Raw genomic sequence first — 20,470 nt, 5'->3', positions numbered from 1 at the left:
CTCAGAACTTCAGAAAGGACGGAAGAATAGCAGAATGGACAAAAATATTGATAAATATAGCAGATTACCCTTCTCATGAGTTTTTAAAAATCGTAGTTGGTTGAAGAAAAAATTATAGTATCATCTGATGTCGATAGGAAGAGACAATACTTAAAATAGTTATTATATATGAATATACACACATACGTATAAGTGGGAGGGTAAAAGGATGTATATGAATGTAAAGTTTCAACACTTCAATTAAAGTGATAAAATATCAATAAGTTGGATTATAATCAGTTACATATGTATATTGTAGTACTAGAGCAAGTGCTAAGAAAATTCTACAAATTATGTATTCAAAAACAAATCAAAATGGAATGCTAAAAATTGCTCATGTAACTCAAAGGAATGCAAGAAAAAATAAGAATGAGAAATGGAACAAATGGAAGATGAATAATAAAATGATAAACTTAAGTCCAAACATATCAATAACTACTTTAAATGTAAAGAGTCTATCTACTTACATGAAATAAAAGACCAGAGATAGGTAGAGTGAATTTTAAAAAATGACCCAAGTAGATACTGTCTCCAAAAGGCTTTACTCCAAATATAACAACATAGGTAGGTTGAAAATAAAACAATAGAAAATATTAATTTTATTAATTTATATTATTATAAATATAAATTTTAGGCTGGGCATGGTGGCTCACTCCTATAATCCCAGCACTTTGGGAGACCAAGGCAGGTAGATCACTTGAGGTCAGGAGTTCAAGACCAGCGTGGCCAACATGGTGAAACCCTGTCTCTACTAAAAATACGAAAATTAGCCAGGCGTGGTCACAGGTGCCTGTAATAGCAGCTACTTGGGAGGCTGAAGCAGGAGAATTGCGTGAACCTGGGAGGCAGAGACTGCAGTGAGCTGAGCCCATGCCCTTGCACTCCATCTTGGGCAACAGAGTGAGACTCTGTCTAATATATATATATACACACATATATATATACATACATATTTTTTAAATATAAATTTTTAAAAGGAAGGAAGTACTATATTAATATGAAAATATTTTCCTTCAGCACAAAAAACATTGCTAAAAACAAAGGATCATTCTGCCAAGACATTGCAATCCTAAGGTATATGTACCAAACAACAGAGATTCAAGTACATGAAGCAAAAACCAATAGAGTTGAAAGGTGAAATAGACAAGTCCACAAATATAGTTGGGGAATTAAAAACCTCACTCTCACCAAATTGATAGAACTACCAGGGATAAAATATGTGAGAGTATCAAAGAACTGAATAACAGCATCAATCAACAGGATCTAATTGATATTTATAGAATGCTCTATTCAACAATAGACAAATCCACAAATACATTTGGGAAATTCAAAGCCTTGCTCTTGTTAACAACAACAACAACAACGACAAAGTAGTTCTTTTGTTTCATTGATTTTCTCATGTTCAGTTTTATTAATTTCTGTTCTTTATTATTTCCTTTCTTCTGCTTTGTGTTTGTTTTGGTCTTTTACTACTTTCTTGTGTAAGAGCTTAGATTATTGGTTTGAGAACTTTCCTCTTTCCTAATGTAAATATTTAATGCCATACATTTCCCTTTAGCTATGTCCCACATATTTTGAAATATCTTCTTTTCATTTTCATTTAATTCTATGTATTTTTGATACTTCCTGTTTGGCGCATGGATTATTTAGAAGTGAGTTGCCCAATATCCTTGTGAGTGGAGATTTCCCTGTTTTTCTGTTATTAATTTCAAGCTGATTCCATTATGATCAGAGAACATCTCCTATAGGATTTCAATTATTATAGGCAGAGAGGAAGTGTGAATGTCAAATGTTACAGGGAAGGAACTAGAGGCAAGTGGCAAATAATGGGTCGTTGGAGAGTTTAGAAAAACATTCAGTGCCTATGGAAGTCAGATTGTGGGATCCAGAGCATAAAGGAATTAAGTTAGAAATTGCCCACAAGCCTGCATTTAGCTGGAGAGAGTACATTCTCTCCCACTGTGCTCAGGTCTGTAAAGCCAAGACTAGTCAGAGGGGCCCAGGGGTCTGGGATGGTGTAGCCAGTGCGCATGTTGCAGGGAGACAGAGGCAGATAAGCAGAGAGAGGCTGAAAGGCTCAGATACACAAGTACCTTTGTTTGGGCTCAGAGCAAGGCTGCCAGTGGAGGGATGGATGCGATTTCTGTGACCATAAGGAAATGTCCTCAGAGTTTATCTCCCGGGTCACCAAAGGGTTTCCTGAGAATTGATATAATACAGGGTAAGGCACAGGGCTGTGTACACACACACAGGCACACACACACCCCATTTGGGCCTTAAAATGAGTGAGAAAGAAGACCAAAGGGAATTGTCACAGAATATTAATTTGTGAGATCTCCCACCACAACCACCCCATTTCTGGGGACTCTGGCTGTGGAGAGCGATGATGAATTTTGAAGGCAGAAAGCTTCTTTCTGTGATCAACCAGGGGAACCCCCAAGGCTTAAAAAGAATTGAGAGCCAGAAACACCCATGAAACTCACCCTGATTCTTTCCCTTCACCTCCCATTTGTCTCTGAGTGCCTCAAACTACAAGACAGGTATCGCATACAGAGGATCTTATTTTCTTTTTTCTTTTTCTCCCCAGGTCAGAGTGCAGTGGCATGATCATGGCTCGCTGCAGCCTCAGACTCCTAGGATCAAGCAATCCTCCCACCTTAGCCTCCTGAATGGTGGAGACTGCAGGTGCACGCCACCACACTCAGTTTATTTTTGTATTTTTTATAGAGAAAGGGTCTCACTATGTTGCCCAGGCTGGTCTTGACTTTGTGGCCTCAAGTGATCCTCCTGCCTCAGCCTCCCAAGTAGCTGGGACTACAAGTGTGCACCATCTGCCTGGCTAATTTTTGTACTTTTTGTAGATACAGGGTCTCACTATGTTGGTCTTGAACCAGGCTGGTCTCAAACTTGTGGCCTTAAGCAATCCTCCTGCCTCGGCCTCCCAAAGTGCTGGAATTACAAGCTGAGCCACTCTGCCTGACCTCACACAGAGAATTTTCACATCTTGGTTTGCAATTGCTGTTTCCTCCTAGGAATCCTGACATCTCCTCCTCCCAGTCCTTATCTCTTTCAGGGACCCAACAGCCCCTTACACCAACTTTTGGACCCCTCAGGGACCCCGGCATCCTTTTCCCAAAGCTTCCATTTCCTGTGGGTCCCCTGCCCCTGCTTGTTTCTTGTTATCTCTGGCTTTTAGTCTCCTATTTACTCACTTCATTTTCCTGGTTGACTGTATATCCCAGTCAACTCTGAGCCTTTATCTTTCCCTCCAGGAATGTGCCTTGGGTGGGCGTGGGGATTGATCAGAGCTCCAGGGAGAGAGAAGCCCCTGCACCCACTCTGGCCTACCAGAGGCCCAGGATCCTGTGATAAGAGAGGAGGAGCCCCAGAGGCAGCAGCTGCTAGGGTGTTGGTCCAAGAGGGCACCTACGCTTTGCAGCTGTTGGTCTCAGGGGAGACTCCCCTAGCAAACAGTGAGATCCTGGGTCAGGGAGAAGGCAGGCAGGGCGTGGGTCAGGCCAGCTCCTCAGAGGAGCTGACTCCAGATGAGAAAGCCCAACTTTCACCTCATTCTTCTGCTCCTTGTGTGCAACCTAGACCTCCACCTCCCATCTCAGGCAAATTCTGGGGTGATGGAGAGGCACAGAGTCCCCTAAACCTGTTCAGCTAGCCCCTGCTAAGAGCAAACCCTCCCTACACACAAAAATACCCCCCCAAACCAACAGGTCCTGGCTCTTCCTTGGTCCCCACAGGCTGGGGAGTCTCTGGCCACCTATACCCTATTTCCAGGGGCAGGTGTCTGGAATCAGAAGTGGAATCCAGGTGTCTGTGTGGAACCAGGAAACAGAGGCCATTGTCCCTTCTTCACATATCGCCTCAGTCCCAGTGCCCACCTGCATGCTGGCCTGCGCCCGCACCAGAAGAGGCTGCCCCCCAGCTCTACAGTCTGAAAATTTCTTTACATCTCTGGGACATAAAGATGCTCAGAGAGGCTGGTTTTGGTGTTCCCATTTTGCAGATGAGAAACCACAAAGGCCCCACTGGGCTTTGGTGGAGGTCTTGTGTCCCACTCCATAGCCTCAGACTCCTGCCCATCCCAGACACCTGCCCCTAGTGGTGTCTGGAAGCAGGATGTGGGTGGCTAGGGACTCCCCAGCCTGTGGGGACTGAGGAGGAACCAGGACCCGGATATGGGTCCCTCATTGTTGTTCCTGGCAGGAGCCAAAGGAAGGAATCTAGCCACTAAACCAGCAGATATGACCACATGCCACCTCCCCCCTCGCTGCCCACACCCCCACACCACCCTGCCTCCACCCAGGGACCCAGGTGCTCAGCTTTCTGCTCCCCAGCTGTCTCCCTCAGAGACCCCACCCTTCCAGGACCAAACTTTCCAGAAGGCATCCAGGGAATGGCCAGGAGCCGTCCTCACTTCCTTCTTGGAACCCAGGCATCCAGAATCACCATCCCTCCTTCCCAGGCCTTCACAGTTTCCCATTTCATCTGGCCCTAAGGATGGCAGCCTCCTCCAGGAAGTTGGCATCATCTGCCTGGCACGTGACCCAGGGTGTGGCCTGAGGGGCCCAGAAACTCCACTATATAGCCCTGCCACAGGGCAGGCCCTGCAGCTCCAGGAACCTGCAGGTGAGAAGGGCTGGGGTCCCCTTTGGAAGTGGAACAGCAGGTCCCCTACTCTTGCTCCTGGCTTTAGGCCTCCTCATCCTACCCCTAGACCCACAAGACAGCCAACTCCCCACCCTGTCCCTGGCTACTGCCCTCCCCACCCAATCTCCAGACCCACTGGACAGCCAGCCTCCCCTATACACACACTGGTCCTTGGATCCATACCCCCTGGTCCAATCTGCCTGACTTCTTTCCACACCTCAGCCTTTATGGTCCCAGGTGGCCCTTGTCATGAGAGTGGGCCCTTCTGCTGAGGACAGTCTCCAACAGAGGCAGTGACTCAGCCTTCTATGATCCCTTCTCTTTTCCTACTGCAGCCATGGGTGCCCTGTGGAGCTGGTGGATACTCTGGGCTGGAGCAACCTTCCTGTGGGGTAAGTCAGACCAAGACCCTCTCCATGTCTTTGTTCCAATCTGGGGAATTCTGCCTGGGTCCACGCCTTCCATGTGTGCCTCCTCCACATGTCACCCCAGGCTAGCTGAGGCAGGAGAGAAGCCCTTAGGCTCTGCAGAGGGATGTGGTAGAATTCACCGATTCTCACCCTTTTCCGGATGGGAGCACTGGTGAAAACCTTAGTCCCCAAACTCAAGTGTGCACAAACTGTCTTGGTTTTCTGCAAGTCAACTAAGGTTTTGACTGTGAGCCTCATTCTGCTGAGTTGATGGAAAATTTCACAAAAGTTGTTTTTGGAGGCTGTCGTCCCCAATTCTCCCAGGGATGTGTCTGGAAGTAAAATTTTAGCCAAAGTACCGGGGGGAGGATGGGATATGAGGGCCCTCTAGTCACCAGTCAGCATCCATCTAGGGTACTTTTGAAATGTCCATTTTCCCTGATCCCCTGGCCCCCTGGGATATCCTTCAAGGCCCCCTTTATATGGAAGGTGGTCATTACATAGTCCCCCCCGCCCCAACTCTCTTCAAGTTTCCTTAGACCTCTCTCTCTCTCTCTTCTCAGCTCCAGGGATGCTCTTCCTGGTTGGGGGTGGTCAGAAGCCCCCACTACCATCTATTTCTAGGAGACAATTCATCCACCCTTCCATAATCCCCTTGTTCTCTTTATCCCCTTTTCACAAACCCCCAAGTCCCATTATTATTATTATTATTTGAGATGGAGTTTCGCTCTTGTTGCCTAGACTGGAGTGCGAGGGTGCAATCTCAGCTAATTGCAACCTCCACCTCCTGGGTTGAAGTGATTCTCCTGCCTCAGCCTCCCTGGTAGCTGGGATTACAGGTGCCCCACACCACCATGTCCGGCTCATTTTGTATTTTTAGTAGAGATGGAAATTCACCATGTTGGTCAATCTGGTCATGAACTCCTGACCTCAAGTGACCCACCCACCTTGGCCTCCCAAAGTGCTGGGATTACAGGCGAGAGCCACCGCATCTGGTCCCTACAAGTCCTATTAAGACAAAAATCAGTTGGGTGCAGTGGGTCACGCCTGTAATCCCAACACTTCAGGAGGCTGAGGCAGGAGGATCACCTGAGCCCAGGAGTTCAAGACCAGCTTGGGCAACAAAGTGAGACCCTGCCTCTAGAAAAAATAAAAAAAAATGAGCCAGGCACATAGTGCATGTCTGTGGTCCCAGCTATGCTGGAAGCTGAGATAGGAGGATCCCTTGAGCCCAGGAGGTTGAGGCTGCAGTGTGTTGTGTTTAAGCCACTGTACTCCAGTTTGCAAAAAGATGAAAATCAGGCATACACCAGCAGCAGAGTACATTCACTTTGAGCTCCAAAGTGCTTAAAACAATTGTGGGTTGGAGATTTCACATGAAAATTCAGATAGCCAGTTTTCTTTAAAAACAGAACGGCCAGGCATGGTGGCTCACGCCTGTAATCCCAGCACTCTGGGAGACCGAGGCAGATGGATCACCTGAGGTCAGGAATTTGAGACCAGACTGACCAACATGGTGAAACCATGTCTTTACTAAAAATACAGAAATTAGCCAGGCATGGAAACCAGGAGGCAGAGGTTGCAGTGAGCTGAAATCGTGCCACTGCACTCCAGCCTGGGTGACAGAGTGAGACTCCATCTCAAAGGGGGGAAAAAAAAGAAAAAAATACAAAAGTTAGCTGTGCATGGTGGCACATGCCTGTAGTCCCAGTACTCAGGAGGCTGAGGCAGTAGAATCACTCGAACCTGAGAGGCAGCGGTTCTGGAGAGCCGAGATCATGCCACTGCACTCCAGCCTGGGTGACAGAGCGAGACTCCGTCTCAAAAGAAAAAAAAAAGAAAAACAGGAAGGTCTTACAATTTAAAAAAGCTCACATCCTTTCATTATAACAGGTGAAATCTAGTCTCAACAGCCCACTTTATTTTTTTTTACTAGTTTATATATTTTTTAAAATTTTAATTTTTATGGGTACATAGTAGTTGTCTGCATTTATGGAGTACTTGTGATATTTTGATACAGACATACAGTGTGTAATGATAAAATCAGGGTAACTAGGGCATCCATCACCTCAAGCATTTGTCATTTCTTTGTGTTAGGAACATTCCAATTCCACTCTCAGTTATTTTAAAATATACCATAACTTATTGTCAATAATAGTCATCCTGTTCCGCTACCAAATACTGGATTTTATCCATTTCATCTAACTGTTTAACTGTATTTTTGTTTCCATTAACCATATCTGCTTATCCCCCACTCCCCACTATCATTTCCAGCCTCTGGTAACCATCATTTCACTCTCTATTTCTTTTTTCTTTTTTTTTTTTTGTGAGCAACAGGGCTGTTTATTTCACCTGGGTGTAGGTGGGCTGAGTCCGAAAAGAGAGTCAACAAAGGGTAGTGGGATTATCATTGGTTCTTATAGGTTTTGGGATAGGCGGTGAAGTTAAGAGCAATGTTTTGGGGGCAGGGGGTGAAGCTCACCAAGTACATTCTCAAGGGTGGGGAGAATTACAAACAAACTTCTTAAGGGTGGGGGAGATTACAAAGTACATCGATCAGTTAGGGTGGGGCAGAAACAAATCACCATGGTGGAAGGTCATCAGTTAAGCTATTTTCACTTCTGTGGATCTTCAGTTGCTTCAGGCCATCTGGATGTACACGTGCAGGTCGCTGGGGATATGATGGCTTAGCTTGGGCTTGGAGTCCTGACATTCCTGTCTTCTTACATTAATAAGAAAAATAAAACAAAATAGTGGTAAAGTGTTGTGGCAGCAAAAATTTTTGGGGGCGGTATGGAGAGATAATGGGCGATGTTTCTCAGGGCTGTTTCAAGCAGGATTGGGGCAGCGTGGGAACCTACAGTGGGAGAGATTCAACTGAAGAAAGATTTTGGGGTAAGGGGTGATATTGTGGGATTGTTAGAAGGAGCATTTGTCATATAGAATTATTGGTGATGGGTCTGGATGCAGTTTTGTATGAATTGAGAAACTAAATGAAAGATACAAGGTCCAAATAAAAGAAGGAGAAAAACAGATATTAAAGGACTAAGAATTGGGAGGACCCAGGATGTCCAATTAGAGAGTGTCCATGGGGATTCAATGCTATTGTTTGCTTGGTTGGCGAGTTTTGGGGCTCTATCCTTGAGTTTTTTTATGTTGTCATATACCAGGCCAGATTGATTTAGGTAAAAACAACATTCTTCATTTAAAAATATACAGAGTCCCCCCGGCTTTTTTTTTTTTTTAGCAATGAGTAAGTCAGGGCCTCCTCGAATTTGGAGGGAAGAGAAATGCAAAGCTAGCAATTGTTTGTTAAAGAAGGATTTGAGACGGCTAGGAGAGAGTGAGATTGATAGTGTGGTGGAGATAGCTGGGGAGAGGTAGAGGGTAGCATAAGAATGGGAATGAGACTAAGAGTGAGTATAAAAGTAAAGAATAGGACTTCATCTGGGTGAAAGTATTGGAATGTACTGAAAATCTTCTGTCCACTTAAAGAGAGACTTAAGGGTGGCAGTTTGAGGTGAAACCAGGAGCCACTGAATACCAAGAGCCTGAGAAACTGCTTGGGTGATTTGACTAGTAAAGGCCAGTCCTGGGCAGGGTCAAGTCCCCGAGCTTGATGTGTAGGGAAGGGAGGGGGCCTGAACAATCCCTGAGGAGTAGTAGAATAGCAGATGGAACACTGAGAAGTGATTTCCTTAAGGATAGATTTCCACGATGGAAAGGAAATGAGAGGGTCTAAGAGGCAGGCTAGCAGCTTGTAACCTACATAGAAGAGGTTATGAGATGACGATAGAATAGAATGGGCCTGAGAGGCTGGAAGGAGATATTTTCCTTGGTCTAAGAACTATTTGCCTTGTGTGGGAAGAGATTGATAGGTGGAAGTTTCAGTCGGGGAGTAGGTGGGAGTGACGCGATGAGGAGAAAAAATGGCCATGAGGGACGGAAGTTGGAAAGCTAGCTGCTTATCAGCATAAGCATTGTCCTAAGTGATGGGATCTGATGCCTTTTGATGGCCCTTGCAGTGAATGACTCCAGCTTCCTTTGGAAGTAAAGCGGCCTTGAGAAGAGTTTTTATTAAAGAGGGATTAATGATGGAGGACCCTTGTGTAGTGAGGAAACCTTTCAGCTCATGAAACAGCATGGTGGTGCAGGATATGGGGTCAGTATAAATATTGACTCATAGTCCCTTTACAAGAGTGACGGCCAGAATTAAGGCAATGAGTTTGGCTTGCTGAGAGGTAGTGGAGGGTGGCAGAGCAGTAGCCTCAATGACAGATGTAGAAGATACTATAGCATAGCCTGCCTTTGCTGGTGAGTGGCGATTAGGCCTGGTGGAACTGCCATCAATAAACCAAGTGTGATCAGGGTGAGGAACAGGAAAGAAGGAACTATGGGGAAATGGAGTGAATGTCAGGTGGATCAGAGAGATACAGTCATGGGGGTCAGGTGTGGTATCCGGAATAATGTGGGAGGCCGGATTGAAGTCTGGGCCAGGAACAATGGTAATTGTGGGAGACTCAACAAAGAGTGAGTATAGCTGAAGGAGCCAGGGAGCAGAAAGTATATGCGTCAGATGTGAGGAAGAAAATAGATTTTGGGACTTATGAGAGCTGTAGAGAGTGAGTTGAGCATAGTTGGTGATTTTGAGGGCCTCTAAAAGTGTTAGGGCGGCGGCAGCCACTGCACGGAGACACGATGGCCAGCCTAAAACAGTAAGATCAAGTTGTTTGGACAAAATGGCTACAGGGCGTGGTCCTGGTCCTTGTGTAAGAATTCCAACTGCACAGCCCTGCACTTCAGCTGTGTGTAATGAAAAGGGTTGGGATGAGTCAGGGAGAGCTAGTGTTGAGGCAGTCTCTAAAGCTGTCTTCAAGGAACGGAAAGAGGGGTGGGGAAAGGATTTAGGATCTATGGGGTCAACTAGGTTTCCTTTTGTGAGTTTATATAATGGTTTCGTTAGGATTGCAAAACTAGGTATCCAAAGGCGGAAGTACCTAACCATGCCTAGGAAGGAAAGGAGTTGTTGTTTTGTAGAAGGGGTTTGGGTTTGGGAGATTAGCCGTTCATGATCAGCAGGGAGAGTATGTGTGTTTTCATAAAGAATTATACTGAGATAGGTAACAGATGAGGAAGAAATTTGGGCTTGACTGAAGTAATGGGAGCTGTCTGTGAAGCCTTGCGGCAGTACAGCCCAGGTAATTTGCTGAACCTGATGGGTGTCAGGGTCAGCCTAAGTGAAAGTGAAGAGAGGCTGGGATGAAGGGTACAAGGAATAGTAAAGAAAGCATGTTTGAGATCCAGAACAGAATAATGGGTTATGGAGGGGTTGCGGAGGGAGCTATAGAGGATAGGAGAGTATATGACTTTGGCACCATGGGGTGGATAGGCTAGACAATTTGGTTGATAAGGCACAGATCCTGAACTAACCTGTAAAACTTGTCCGGTTTTGGGACAGGTAAAATGGGGGAATTGTAAGGAGAGTTTATAGGCTTTAAAAGGCCATGCTGTAACAGGCAAGTGATAACAGGCTTTAATCCTTTTAAAGCGTGCTGTGGGATGGGATATTGGCGTTGAGCAGGGTAAGGGTGATTAGGTTTTAATGGGATGGTAAGGGGTGCAACATTTGTCACCAAGGAGGGAGTAGAGGTATCCTATACTTGTGGATTAAGGTAGGGAGATACAAGGAGAGGATGTGAAGGAGGCTTTGAACTGGGGCAAAAGGTGGCAATGAGGTGTGGCTGTAGCCCAGGAATAGTCAGGGAAGCAGATAATTTAGTTAAAATATCTCAACCTAATAAGGGAACTGGGCAGGTGGGGATAACTAAAAAGGACTGAATAAAAGAACATTGTCCAAGTTGGCACCACAGATGGGGAGTTTTAAGAGGTTTAGAAGCCTGTGTTGTCAATACCCACAATAGTTATGGAGGCAAGGGAAACAGGCCCTTGAAAAGAAGGTAATGTGGAGTGGGTAGCCTCTGTATTAATTAAGAAGGGGACAGACTTACCCTCCACTGTAAGAGGTACCGAAAGCATCTGTGATGATCCTGTAGGCTTCCGAGGCAATCGGGCAGTGTCAGTCTTCAGCTGCTAAGCGGAGAAGATCTGAGAAGGAGTCAGTCAGAGCCTTGGGCCAGCTAGACAGTCCAGTTTCCAGTGGGGTCCCGCACAGATGGGACACGGCTTAGGAGGAATCCCGGGTTGCCGACATTCCTTGGCCCAGTGGCCAGATTTCCAGCACTTGAAGCAAGATCCTGGGGGAGGAGGTCCTGAAGGAATGCCTGACCGCTGTGGCTTAGGTGTTTTGAAGTTTTTGTGTGCTGGAGATATGGCTGGGGTTTCTCTCACAGCAGAGGCAACTAATTGCAACTCTTCTCTACTATTGTACACCTTGAAGGTGAGGTTAATTAAGTTCTGTTGTGGGGTTTGAGGGCCAGAATCTAATTTTTGGAGCTTTTTCTTATGTCAGGAGCTGACTGGGTGATAAAATGCATATTAAGAAGAAGGCAGCCTTCTGGCCTCTCTGGGTCTAGGGCGGTAAAGTGTCTAAGGGTTGTTGCTAAGCGGGCCATGAATTGGGCTGGGTTCTTTACCTTGGGTAGTTTCTTTAAGTTTGTCATAATTAACAGCTTTGTAAGCTGCCTTTTTAAGCCCTTCAACTAGGCAAGTTACCATGTTATCTCGCCTAGCTATACCTGGGGAATTGGCCTGATAGTTCCATTGGGGATCTCCTCAGAGAACTGCTCTAATGCCTTCCTAGAGATCTGGCTCACGAAGCTGGCGGTTGTCAGCATGAGACTGGGCTAGAGAAAAAGCTCTTTCCGATTCATCAGGGTAGAGGGTAGAAGTTAGGATGACATTTAAGTCACTCCAGGTTACACTGTAGGACAGAGTTAGATATTGGAATTCCTGTATATATTTAGTGGGGTCTGATGAGAAACAGTCTAAACGCTAGCTGATTTGGGAAAGGTCTGATAGAGAAAAAGGCCCTGTACCCTGACTATGCCTTCAGCTCCAGCCACCTCTCTAAGAGGTGGGTAGGTGGAGGAGGGCTAGTCGCTGAACGAAACTGTAAACCAGACCGGGTGTGAGGAGGGGAGGTGATAGAAAGATTATAGGGTCAGGGAGCAGAGGCTGAGGAAGAATTGGGAGCTGGCTCCACCTGGCAAGGAGCAGCCTGGGGAGAAGGGGAGAGGTCTGATGAGTCTGTAGAAAAGAAGGATTCACAGGACTCGGAGCTTGGGGTGGAGACTGAAGGAACAGACAGGAGAGAAAGAAGAAAGAAGAAATATTTGGGACAAGTTGCATTGGGAGCAGAGACTAGGGAGGGACCAATGTGTAAAAGAATGCCTGGACGTTAGGCACTTCAGACCATTTGCCCATTTTTCGACAAAAATTATCTAGATCTCGTAGGATGGAGAAATCAAAAGTGCCATTTTCTGGTCATTTAAAACCATTGTCGAGTTTGTATTGGGGCCAAACGGTGTTGCAGAAGAAAATAAGATGCTTAGATTTTAGGTCAGGCGAGAGTTGAAGAGGTTTTAAGTTCTTGAGAACACAGGCTAAGGGAGAAGAAGAAGGAATGGAGGGTGGAAGTTTGCCCATAGTAAAGGAGGCAAGTTTAAAGAGAAGGGTAGAGACATGGAGAAGGGGGTGGGGAGCAGCCCTGGGCTGCAACGTGGGTGAGCAGCCAAAGCAGGTGTCCCCGCAATTGACTTGCCACCAAGGGAACATGGGTGAATGGTCAAGGCAGGCGTCCCCACAGAGATCAGACACCAATGGAACATGGGTGAATAATCAGAGAGGCCTCCCCCCAATGATTAAATACCAAGGGAAGGCTGCCTTCCGGAGTCCGTGACCGGCAGCAGAGTTTTGGGTCCACGGATAAAATGTGTCTCCTTTGTCTCTACCAGAAAATGAAAGGAATTGAAGTTAAGAGATGGAAGAGATTGAAGGGTGGCGCCAAGATTGAAAGGAGAAAGAGGTTGAGGGATAGTGAGAGAGGTTGGAGAAGAGAGTAAAAAGAGGCCACTTACCCGATTTAAAATCGGTGAGATCTTCCTTGAAATGGTTGGTCTGAGGACCCGAGGTCATAGGTGGATCTCTTCACGGAGTGAGGATGAGGACAGCGGACTAGTCTCCCGAAGGAGTCCCGCTGACCCGGGTCTTCAGCACCAAATGTTTCATGTGTCCGTGTGAAGAGACCACCAAACAGGCTTTGTGTGAGCAACGAGGCTGTTTATTTTACCTGGGTGCAGGTGGGCTGAGTCCGAAAAGAGAGTCAGTCTTCACTCTCTATTTCTACGAGTTCATCAGTTAAAAATTTTAAACTCCCATACATGAGTGAGAACATGTGAAATTTGTCTTTCTGCACTGGCTTATTTCACTTAACATAATGTCCTCCAGTTCCATCCATGTTGTTGCAAATAACAGAATCTCATTCCTTCTTTTTTTTTTTTGAGACCGAGTCTCACGCTGTTACCCAGGCTGGAGTACAGTGGCACTTTCTCGGTTCACTGCAACCTCCGCCTCCCAGGTTCAAGCGATTCTTGTGCCTCAGCCTCCCGAGTAGCTGGGATTACAGGTACATGCCACCATTCCTGGCTAATTTTTGTATTTTTAGTAGAGACAGGGTTTCACCATGTTGGCCAGGCTGCTCTCGAACTCCTTACCTGAAGTGATCCACCTGCCTCGGCCTCCCAAAGTGCTGGGATTTTAGGTGTGAGCCACTGTGTGGGGTGATCTCATTCTTTTTTTTATGGCGGAATGATTCTCCATTGTTTGTGCGTACTAAATTTCCATTATCTTTCATCTGTTGATGGACACTTAGGTTGATTCCATATCTTGGCTATTATGAATAGTGCTGCAATAAACATGGGAAAGCAGATGTCTCTTGGATATACTGACTTCCTGTCTTGGAAGGAAAGGAACTGCTGGATCATGTAGTAGTTCTAGTTTTAGTTTTCTGAGAAACCTTCATACTATTATTGATAGTGATTGTAGTGACTTACAGTCCCACCAACAGTGTAAGAGATTCCCTTTTCTCCACATGCTTACCAGCATTCATTATTGCCTTTCTTTAGGATAAAAGCCATTTTAACACGAGTGAGATGGTATCTCATTGTAGCTTTAATTTGCATTCCTCTGATGATTAGTGATGTTGAGCATTTTTTGATATACCTGCTGGCCATGTGTATGTCTTCTTTGAGAAATGTCTGTTTAGATCTTTTGCCCATTTTTAAATCAGATTAATTCGGGCGTGGTAGCTCACATCTCTAATCCCATCACTTTGGGAGGCCGAGGCAGATGGATCACTTGAGGTCAGGAGTTTGAGAGCAACCTGGCCAACATGGTGAAACCCTGTCTCTACTAAAAGTACAAAAATTAGCCAGGCATGGTGGCACATGCCTGTAATCCCACCTACTTGGGAGGCTGAGGCAAGAGAATCACTTGAACCCAGGAGGCAGAGGTTGCAGTGAGCTGAGATTGTGCCACTGCAGTCCAGCCTGGGTGACAGAGCAAGACCCCATCTCAGACACACACACACACACACACACACACATCAGATTATTTGATTTTTTTCCTATTGAGTTGTTTGAGCTCCTTTTATATTCTGGTTATTAATCCCTTGTCAGTACCATATAGAAAGGCTACTGATTTTTGTGTGTTGATATTGTATCCTGCAAGAGCTTTTTGATGCAGTCTTTAGGTTTTTTTTTTTTAAATATAAGATTATATCATCTGCAAACAAGGATAATTTGACTTCTTTTTTGTTTGTTTTGTTTTTCCAATGTGGATGTCTTTATTTCTTTCTCGCGTCTAATTGCTTTAGCTCGATGGGTTGTAAATATTTTGTCCCATTCTGTCAGTTGTGTCTTCACTTTGTGGATTGTTTCCTTTGCTGAGTAGAAGCTTTTTAGGTTGATGTGATCCCATTTGTCCATTTTTCTTTGGTTGCCTGTGCTTTTGATGTATTACTCAATAAATTTTTGCCCAGACCAATGAACTAGAGAGTTTCCCAAATGTCTTCTTGTAGTAGTTTCATAGTCTGAGGTCTTAGATTTAAGTCTTTAATCCATTCTGATTTGATTGTTGTATATGGTGAGAGATAGGGGTCTAGTTTCACTCTTCTGCATATGGATATACAGTTTTCCCAGCACCACTTATTAAAGATAAATCCTCAGCTTCCCGAGTAGCTGGGATTACAGGTACATGCCACCTTTATTTTATTGAAGATAAATGGTGCTGGAAAAACTGGATATCCCACAGTGTATGTTCTTGGGATCTTTGTCAAAAATGAATTCACTGTAGGTGGGTAGATTTGTTTCTGTGTTCCATATTCTTTTCCACTGGTCCATGTGTTTGTTCTTATGCCAGTGCCACACTGTTTTGGTTACTATAGTTTTGTAGTATAATGTGAAGTCAGGTAATGTGATTCCTCCAGTTTTGTTCTTTATGCTCAGGATGGCTTTGGCTATTCTGGGTATTTCATGTTTCCACATAAATTTTGGTATTAGTCTTCTAGTTCTGTGAAGAATGTCACTGGTATTTTTATAGGGATTGCACTGAATCTGTAGATTGCTTTGGGTAGTCTGGACATTTTAACAATATTGCGCCTTCCAATCCATGAACATGGAATATCTTTCCATTTTTTTTTGGTGTGTGTCCTCTTCCATTTTTTTCATTACTGTTGTATAGTTTTCATTGTAGAGACCTTTCATTTCTTTGGTTTATTCCTAGGTGTTTTATTTTATTTGTGGCTACTATAAATGGGATTACTTTCCTTTTTTTTTTTCCAGATTGTTTGCTGTTAGCATATAGAAATGCTACTGATTTTTGTATGTTGATTTTGTATCCTGCAAGTTTAGTGAATTTGTTTATCAGTTCTAATAGCTTCTTGATGAATGTGTTTCTCTTTTTCTTTTCTTTCTTTCTTTTTTTTGATACGGAGTTTTGCTCTTATTGCCCAGACTGGAGTGCAATGGTGCAATCTTGGCTCACCGCCATCTCCACCTCCCAGGTTCAAGTGATTCTTCTGCCTCATCCTCCTGAGTAGCTGGGATTACAGGTGTCTGCCACCATGCCAGGCTAATTTTTTTTTTTTTGTATTTTTAATAGAGACAGGTTTCACCATGTTGGCTAGGATGGTCTCAATCTCTTAACCTCTTGATCTGCCCACCTCGGCCTCCCAAAGTGCTGGGATTATAGGCGTGAGCCACCAAGCCCAGGTGTCTTTAGGTTTTTCTAGATATAAGATTATCTCATCTGCAAACAAAGATGATTTGACCTCTCTTTTTCCAGTTTGGATACCCTTTATTTTTTTCTATTGTCTAAGAGATTTAGCTAGGACTAACAACAATATGTTGAAGAATAGTGGTGAAAGTGGACATCCTTTTTGTGTTCCAGATCTTGGAGCAAAGGCTTTCAGTTTTTCCCCATTCAGTATGATAGCAGCTGTGGGTCTGTTGTACATGGCTTTCATCATGTTGGGGTGTGTTTCTTCCATATCTACTTTCTTGAGAATTTTTATCATGAAAGGTTGTTAAATTTTATCAAATGCTTTTCTGGCTCAATTGAAGTGATCATATAGTTTTTGTCCTTTATTCTGTTGATAAGATGTATCACACTGATTGATTTGCATAAGCAACAACCCACTTTAGATGGTGTAGGAGTGCTCCAGTTCCACAGTCGCCCCTCCGGGACTGTTTCACACATTTTTATTTCTTGCCTGGCCCCATCAGCATTTGAGTTTGAGGGCCCTGTCTAAGGTGTTTATATTTTTGAAAAACAAAAGCCAGCAAGGCTTGTAGACGAATGCTGCATGAATCAGAAGAAAGGAAAGCAAAGCGGGGAAGAAAAGCCCAAGTTAATATTTCAACATGTTTCTGGGTGTAGAGCAAAAGGTGAGGAGGATTGGATAAGTGGACCCACAACTGTATTTTCTCAACCAGGAATGACCCAGGAGGCTTCAGTGGACCTCAAGAACACTGGCAGGAACGAATTCCTCACAGCCTTCCTGCAGAACTATCAGCTGGCCTACAGCAAGGCCTACCCCTGCCTCCTTATCTCCAGTCTGTCAGAGAGCCCCGCTTCTGTCTTCATCCTCAGCCAGGCAGACAAAACCTCAAAAAATGTCACAGTGAGGCCTGGGGAGTCAGTCATGGTCAACATTAGTGCCAACGCTGAGATGATAGGCAGCAAGATCTTCCAGCACGCAGTGGTGATCCACTCTGACCATGCTATCTCTGTGCAGGCACTAAATGCCAAGCCCGACACAGCGGAGCTGACACTGCTGCGGCCCATCCAGGCCCTGGGCACCGAGTACTTTGTGCTCACACCCCCCGGCACCTCAGCCAGGAATGTCAAGGAGTTTGCCGTGGTGGCCGGTGCCGCAGGTGCTTCGGTCAGTGTCACGCTGAAGGGGTCAGTGACATTCAATGGCAAGTTCTATCCAGCAGGCGATGTCCTCAGTGTGACTCTAGAGCCCTACAATGTGGCCCAGCTACAGAGCTCAGTGGATCTCTCGGGGTCAAAGGTCACCGCTAGCAGCCCCGTGGCTGTCCTCTCTGGCCACAGCTGTGCCCAGAAACATACGACCTGTAACCATGTGGTCGAGCAGCTGCTGCCCACATCTGCCTGGGGCACCCACTACGTAGTGCCCCCGCTGGCCTCCCAGTCCCGCTATGATTTGGCCTTTGTTGTGGCCAGCCAGGCCACACAGCTGACCTACAACCATGGGGGTATCACTGGCTCCCGTGGTCTCCAGGCAGGTGATGTGGTAGAGTTTGAGGTTCGGCCGTCCCGGCCACTCTACCTGTCTGCAAATGTGGGCATCCAGGTCCTGCTGTTTGGCACAGGTGCCATAAGGAATGAAGTGACTTATGACCCCTACCTGGTCCTGATCCCAGATGTGGCGGCCTACTGCCCTGCCTATGTGTTCAAGAGTGTACCAGGCTCGGAGGGCGTGGCCCTGGTGGTGGCACAGACAAAGGCTATCAGCGGGCTGACCATAGATGGGCATGCAGTGGGGGCCAATCTCACCTGGGCGGCTGTGCCAGGCAGTGAGTTCTCGTATGCTGAAGTGGAGCTTGGCACGGCTGACACGATCCACACGGCCGAGGCCACCACCAACTTTGGGCTGCTCACCTTCGGACTGGCCAAGGCTACAGGCTACGCAACAGCAGCTGATTGCGGTCGGAGTGAGTGATGGAAAATATCCCTTGGTCCTGTCCACCTGGTGACCACTTTTCCACCCACCTGCTCCTCTGTGGCTTTCGGGATCCTGGTTGTCCTCCCCTCACTTCCTTTTTCCGCAACATCCTTCCTCACGTCTTCTCAGCCCCTCCCATCCTCCCAGAAACAATATTCTAAATGTTTAGCAACCAGGGAGAGCTGGGGCACTACCAGTCGGAAGAGACAGCAGCCAGAGCACTGTGACAGGGTCCTGAAGCCCCCATCATGCTGGCATCAGCCCCTGTCTGTTGGTTTGTTCTGGGAAGGGTCCTAGGGGAGAGCCAGGGTGCTGAGAAGGAGGGATCTTTGGGGTTGTGGGGGACAGTCAGGTCAGCAGCTTCTTACCAACCAGTTTGGAAATATTTTGATATTTTAGCAACTGACATAGCCACACTAGTTGCTAAGCCACTCTCCACACCTCATGTAGGAATGTTGATACCCAAACTCAGGAGGTCTAAATGTATGATAGTAAGATGACTACATGTTGGGGAGGGGGAGTATCTTGCAGTCTTTCTAGGTGTTTCACGTGTTTTTGACACAGTTATGTATACGACCTGGCAGTTTGTGTGACCTCAGGCTCAGTCCATGAGACGCTGTCAGTGTAGTGCAGGGTCCCAGGGTTCAAATCCCAGCTCTCCTGTGTGATCTTGGACAAGTGACTTCATCTCTGTGGGCTTCAGTTTCCACATCTGTAAAATGGGAATAACGGCTTCTCCCTCAAAACTTTTTTTGTTTTAGAGACAGGGTGTCTGTCACTTGGGCTGGAGTGATCACAGCTCACTGCAGCCTTGAACTCTTGGACTAAAGCAGTCCTTCCTCAGCCTCCCAAGTAGCTGAGACTACAGGCATGCACCACCACACCCAGCTAATTTTTAATTTATTTTTTGTAGGGACAGGGTCTTGCCATGTGGCCCAGGCTGGTCTCAAACTCCTGGGCTCAAGCAATCCTCCTGCCTCAGCCTCTCAAAGGGCTTGAATTACACCACACCCAGCTGCAAAAACTTTTGAAGACTGGGAGGAAGATGGAGGAAAAGCTTTTTCTTCCCATGTAGTCCCTGCCAGGCTAAGACTCTGGGGTTCCTGGACCTGGCAAAAATGTTCCTCCCCTACCCTTCAAGGCATGGAAGCCACCCAACTACAAGGAGCCACTTTGGGCTTGAGAAATAGAATGAGGGAGCGGTGGGTGATTAATTATAATGGGTAACACTCCATTTAACACCTAGGTTTACTTCTAAAGCTTTCTGGAGTTTTAGCTTATTTAATTCAAACACCCCCCACCAAGATCCTTATGAAGGAGGTATTATTATTAACCCTATGTTACCAATGAGGAAACTGAGGCAGAGGGAGTTTAAAACCACTTGCCCAATGTCTCAGAGCCAGTTGGTTGAGCCAGGATTCCTACCTAGGCGGCCTGACTCCATAGTCCTTTTCATCCTGCTGAAGCCTGCCTTCCATTTTCTGTCCTTAAAAAAATCCCTTAGCTCAGCCGGGCAAGGTGGCTCACGCCTGTAATCCCAGCACTTTGGGAGGCCGAGGCGGGCAGATCACGAGGTCAGGAGATCAAGACCATCTTGGCTAACACAGTGAAACCCCTTCTCTACTAAAAATACAAAAAAATTACCAGGGCGCGGTAGCGGGCTCCTGTAGTCCCAGCTACTAGAGAGGCTGAGGCAGGAGATTGGCGTGAACCCGGGAGGCGGAGCTTGCAATGAGAGCCGAGATTGGGCCACTGCACTCAGCCTGGAAGACGGAGTGAGGCTCCGTCTCAAAAACTAAAAATAAAAAAATAAATAAATAATCCCTTAGCTCTTTTTGACCCTGAAGGGAAGGTAGGGAAGAGGGGAAAAGGGGAGAGAAAAACACAAATTAACATTTTAATGACTGTTTCTGCCTTTTCTTACTTAACTGCCTTCCCTTCTTCTAGGCTGCTCTGTGTTAAACTAGAGAATCAGAAAACCTGGGACTTTCAGAGAGGCCTGAGCAACTATCTCCCTGTGGGGTTCCAGACCTCGGTTTCCCCACCTTTAAAATGGGCAGTTGTGAGTGAATTGCTCAAGCTTCCCAGGCAAAGTGGACTCCAGGATGCCTCCCTCTGAGGCCTAGGCAGGCTTCTTCCTCCTTCTCCT

General features: G+C 46.0%; 1 protein-coding gene across 1 annotated transcript in view; it reads left to right on the top strand.

The window, feature by feature from the left end:
- The first annotated feature begins 5,038 nt into the window (after positions 1–5,038).
- FCGBP (Fc fragment of IgG binding protein) overlaps positions 5,039–20,470 on the top strand; it is an 82,815-nt gene continuing 67,383 nt past the window's right edge. Inside the window, exons 1-2 of the mRNA XM_011952535.1 lie at positions 5,039–5,093; positions 17,063–18,310. Coding sequence (XP_011807925.1) covers positions 5,039–5,093; positions 17,063–18,310 — 1,303 coding nt within the window. The remainder of the gene's footprint in view (positions 5,094–17,062; positions 18,311–20,470) is intronic.

This window comes from Colobus angolensis, unplaced genomic scaffold, assembly GCF_000951035.1.
Source record: "Colobus angolensis palliatus isolate OR3802 unplaced genomic scaffold, Cang.pa_1.0 Scaffold34, whole genome shotgun sequence".
NCBI lineage: Eukaryota > Metazoa > Chordata > Mammalia > Primates > Cercopithecidae > Colobus > Colobus angolensis.
The sequence above is the reverse complement of the archived record's forward strand: the minus strand, read 5'-3'. Positions and strand labels throughout refer to the sequence as shown.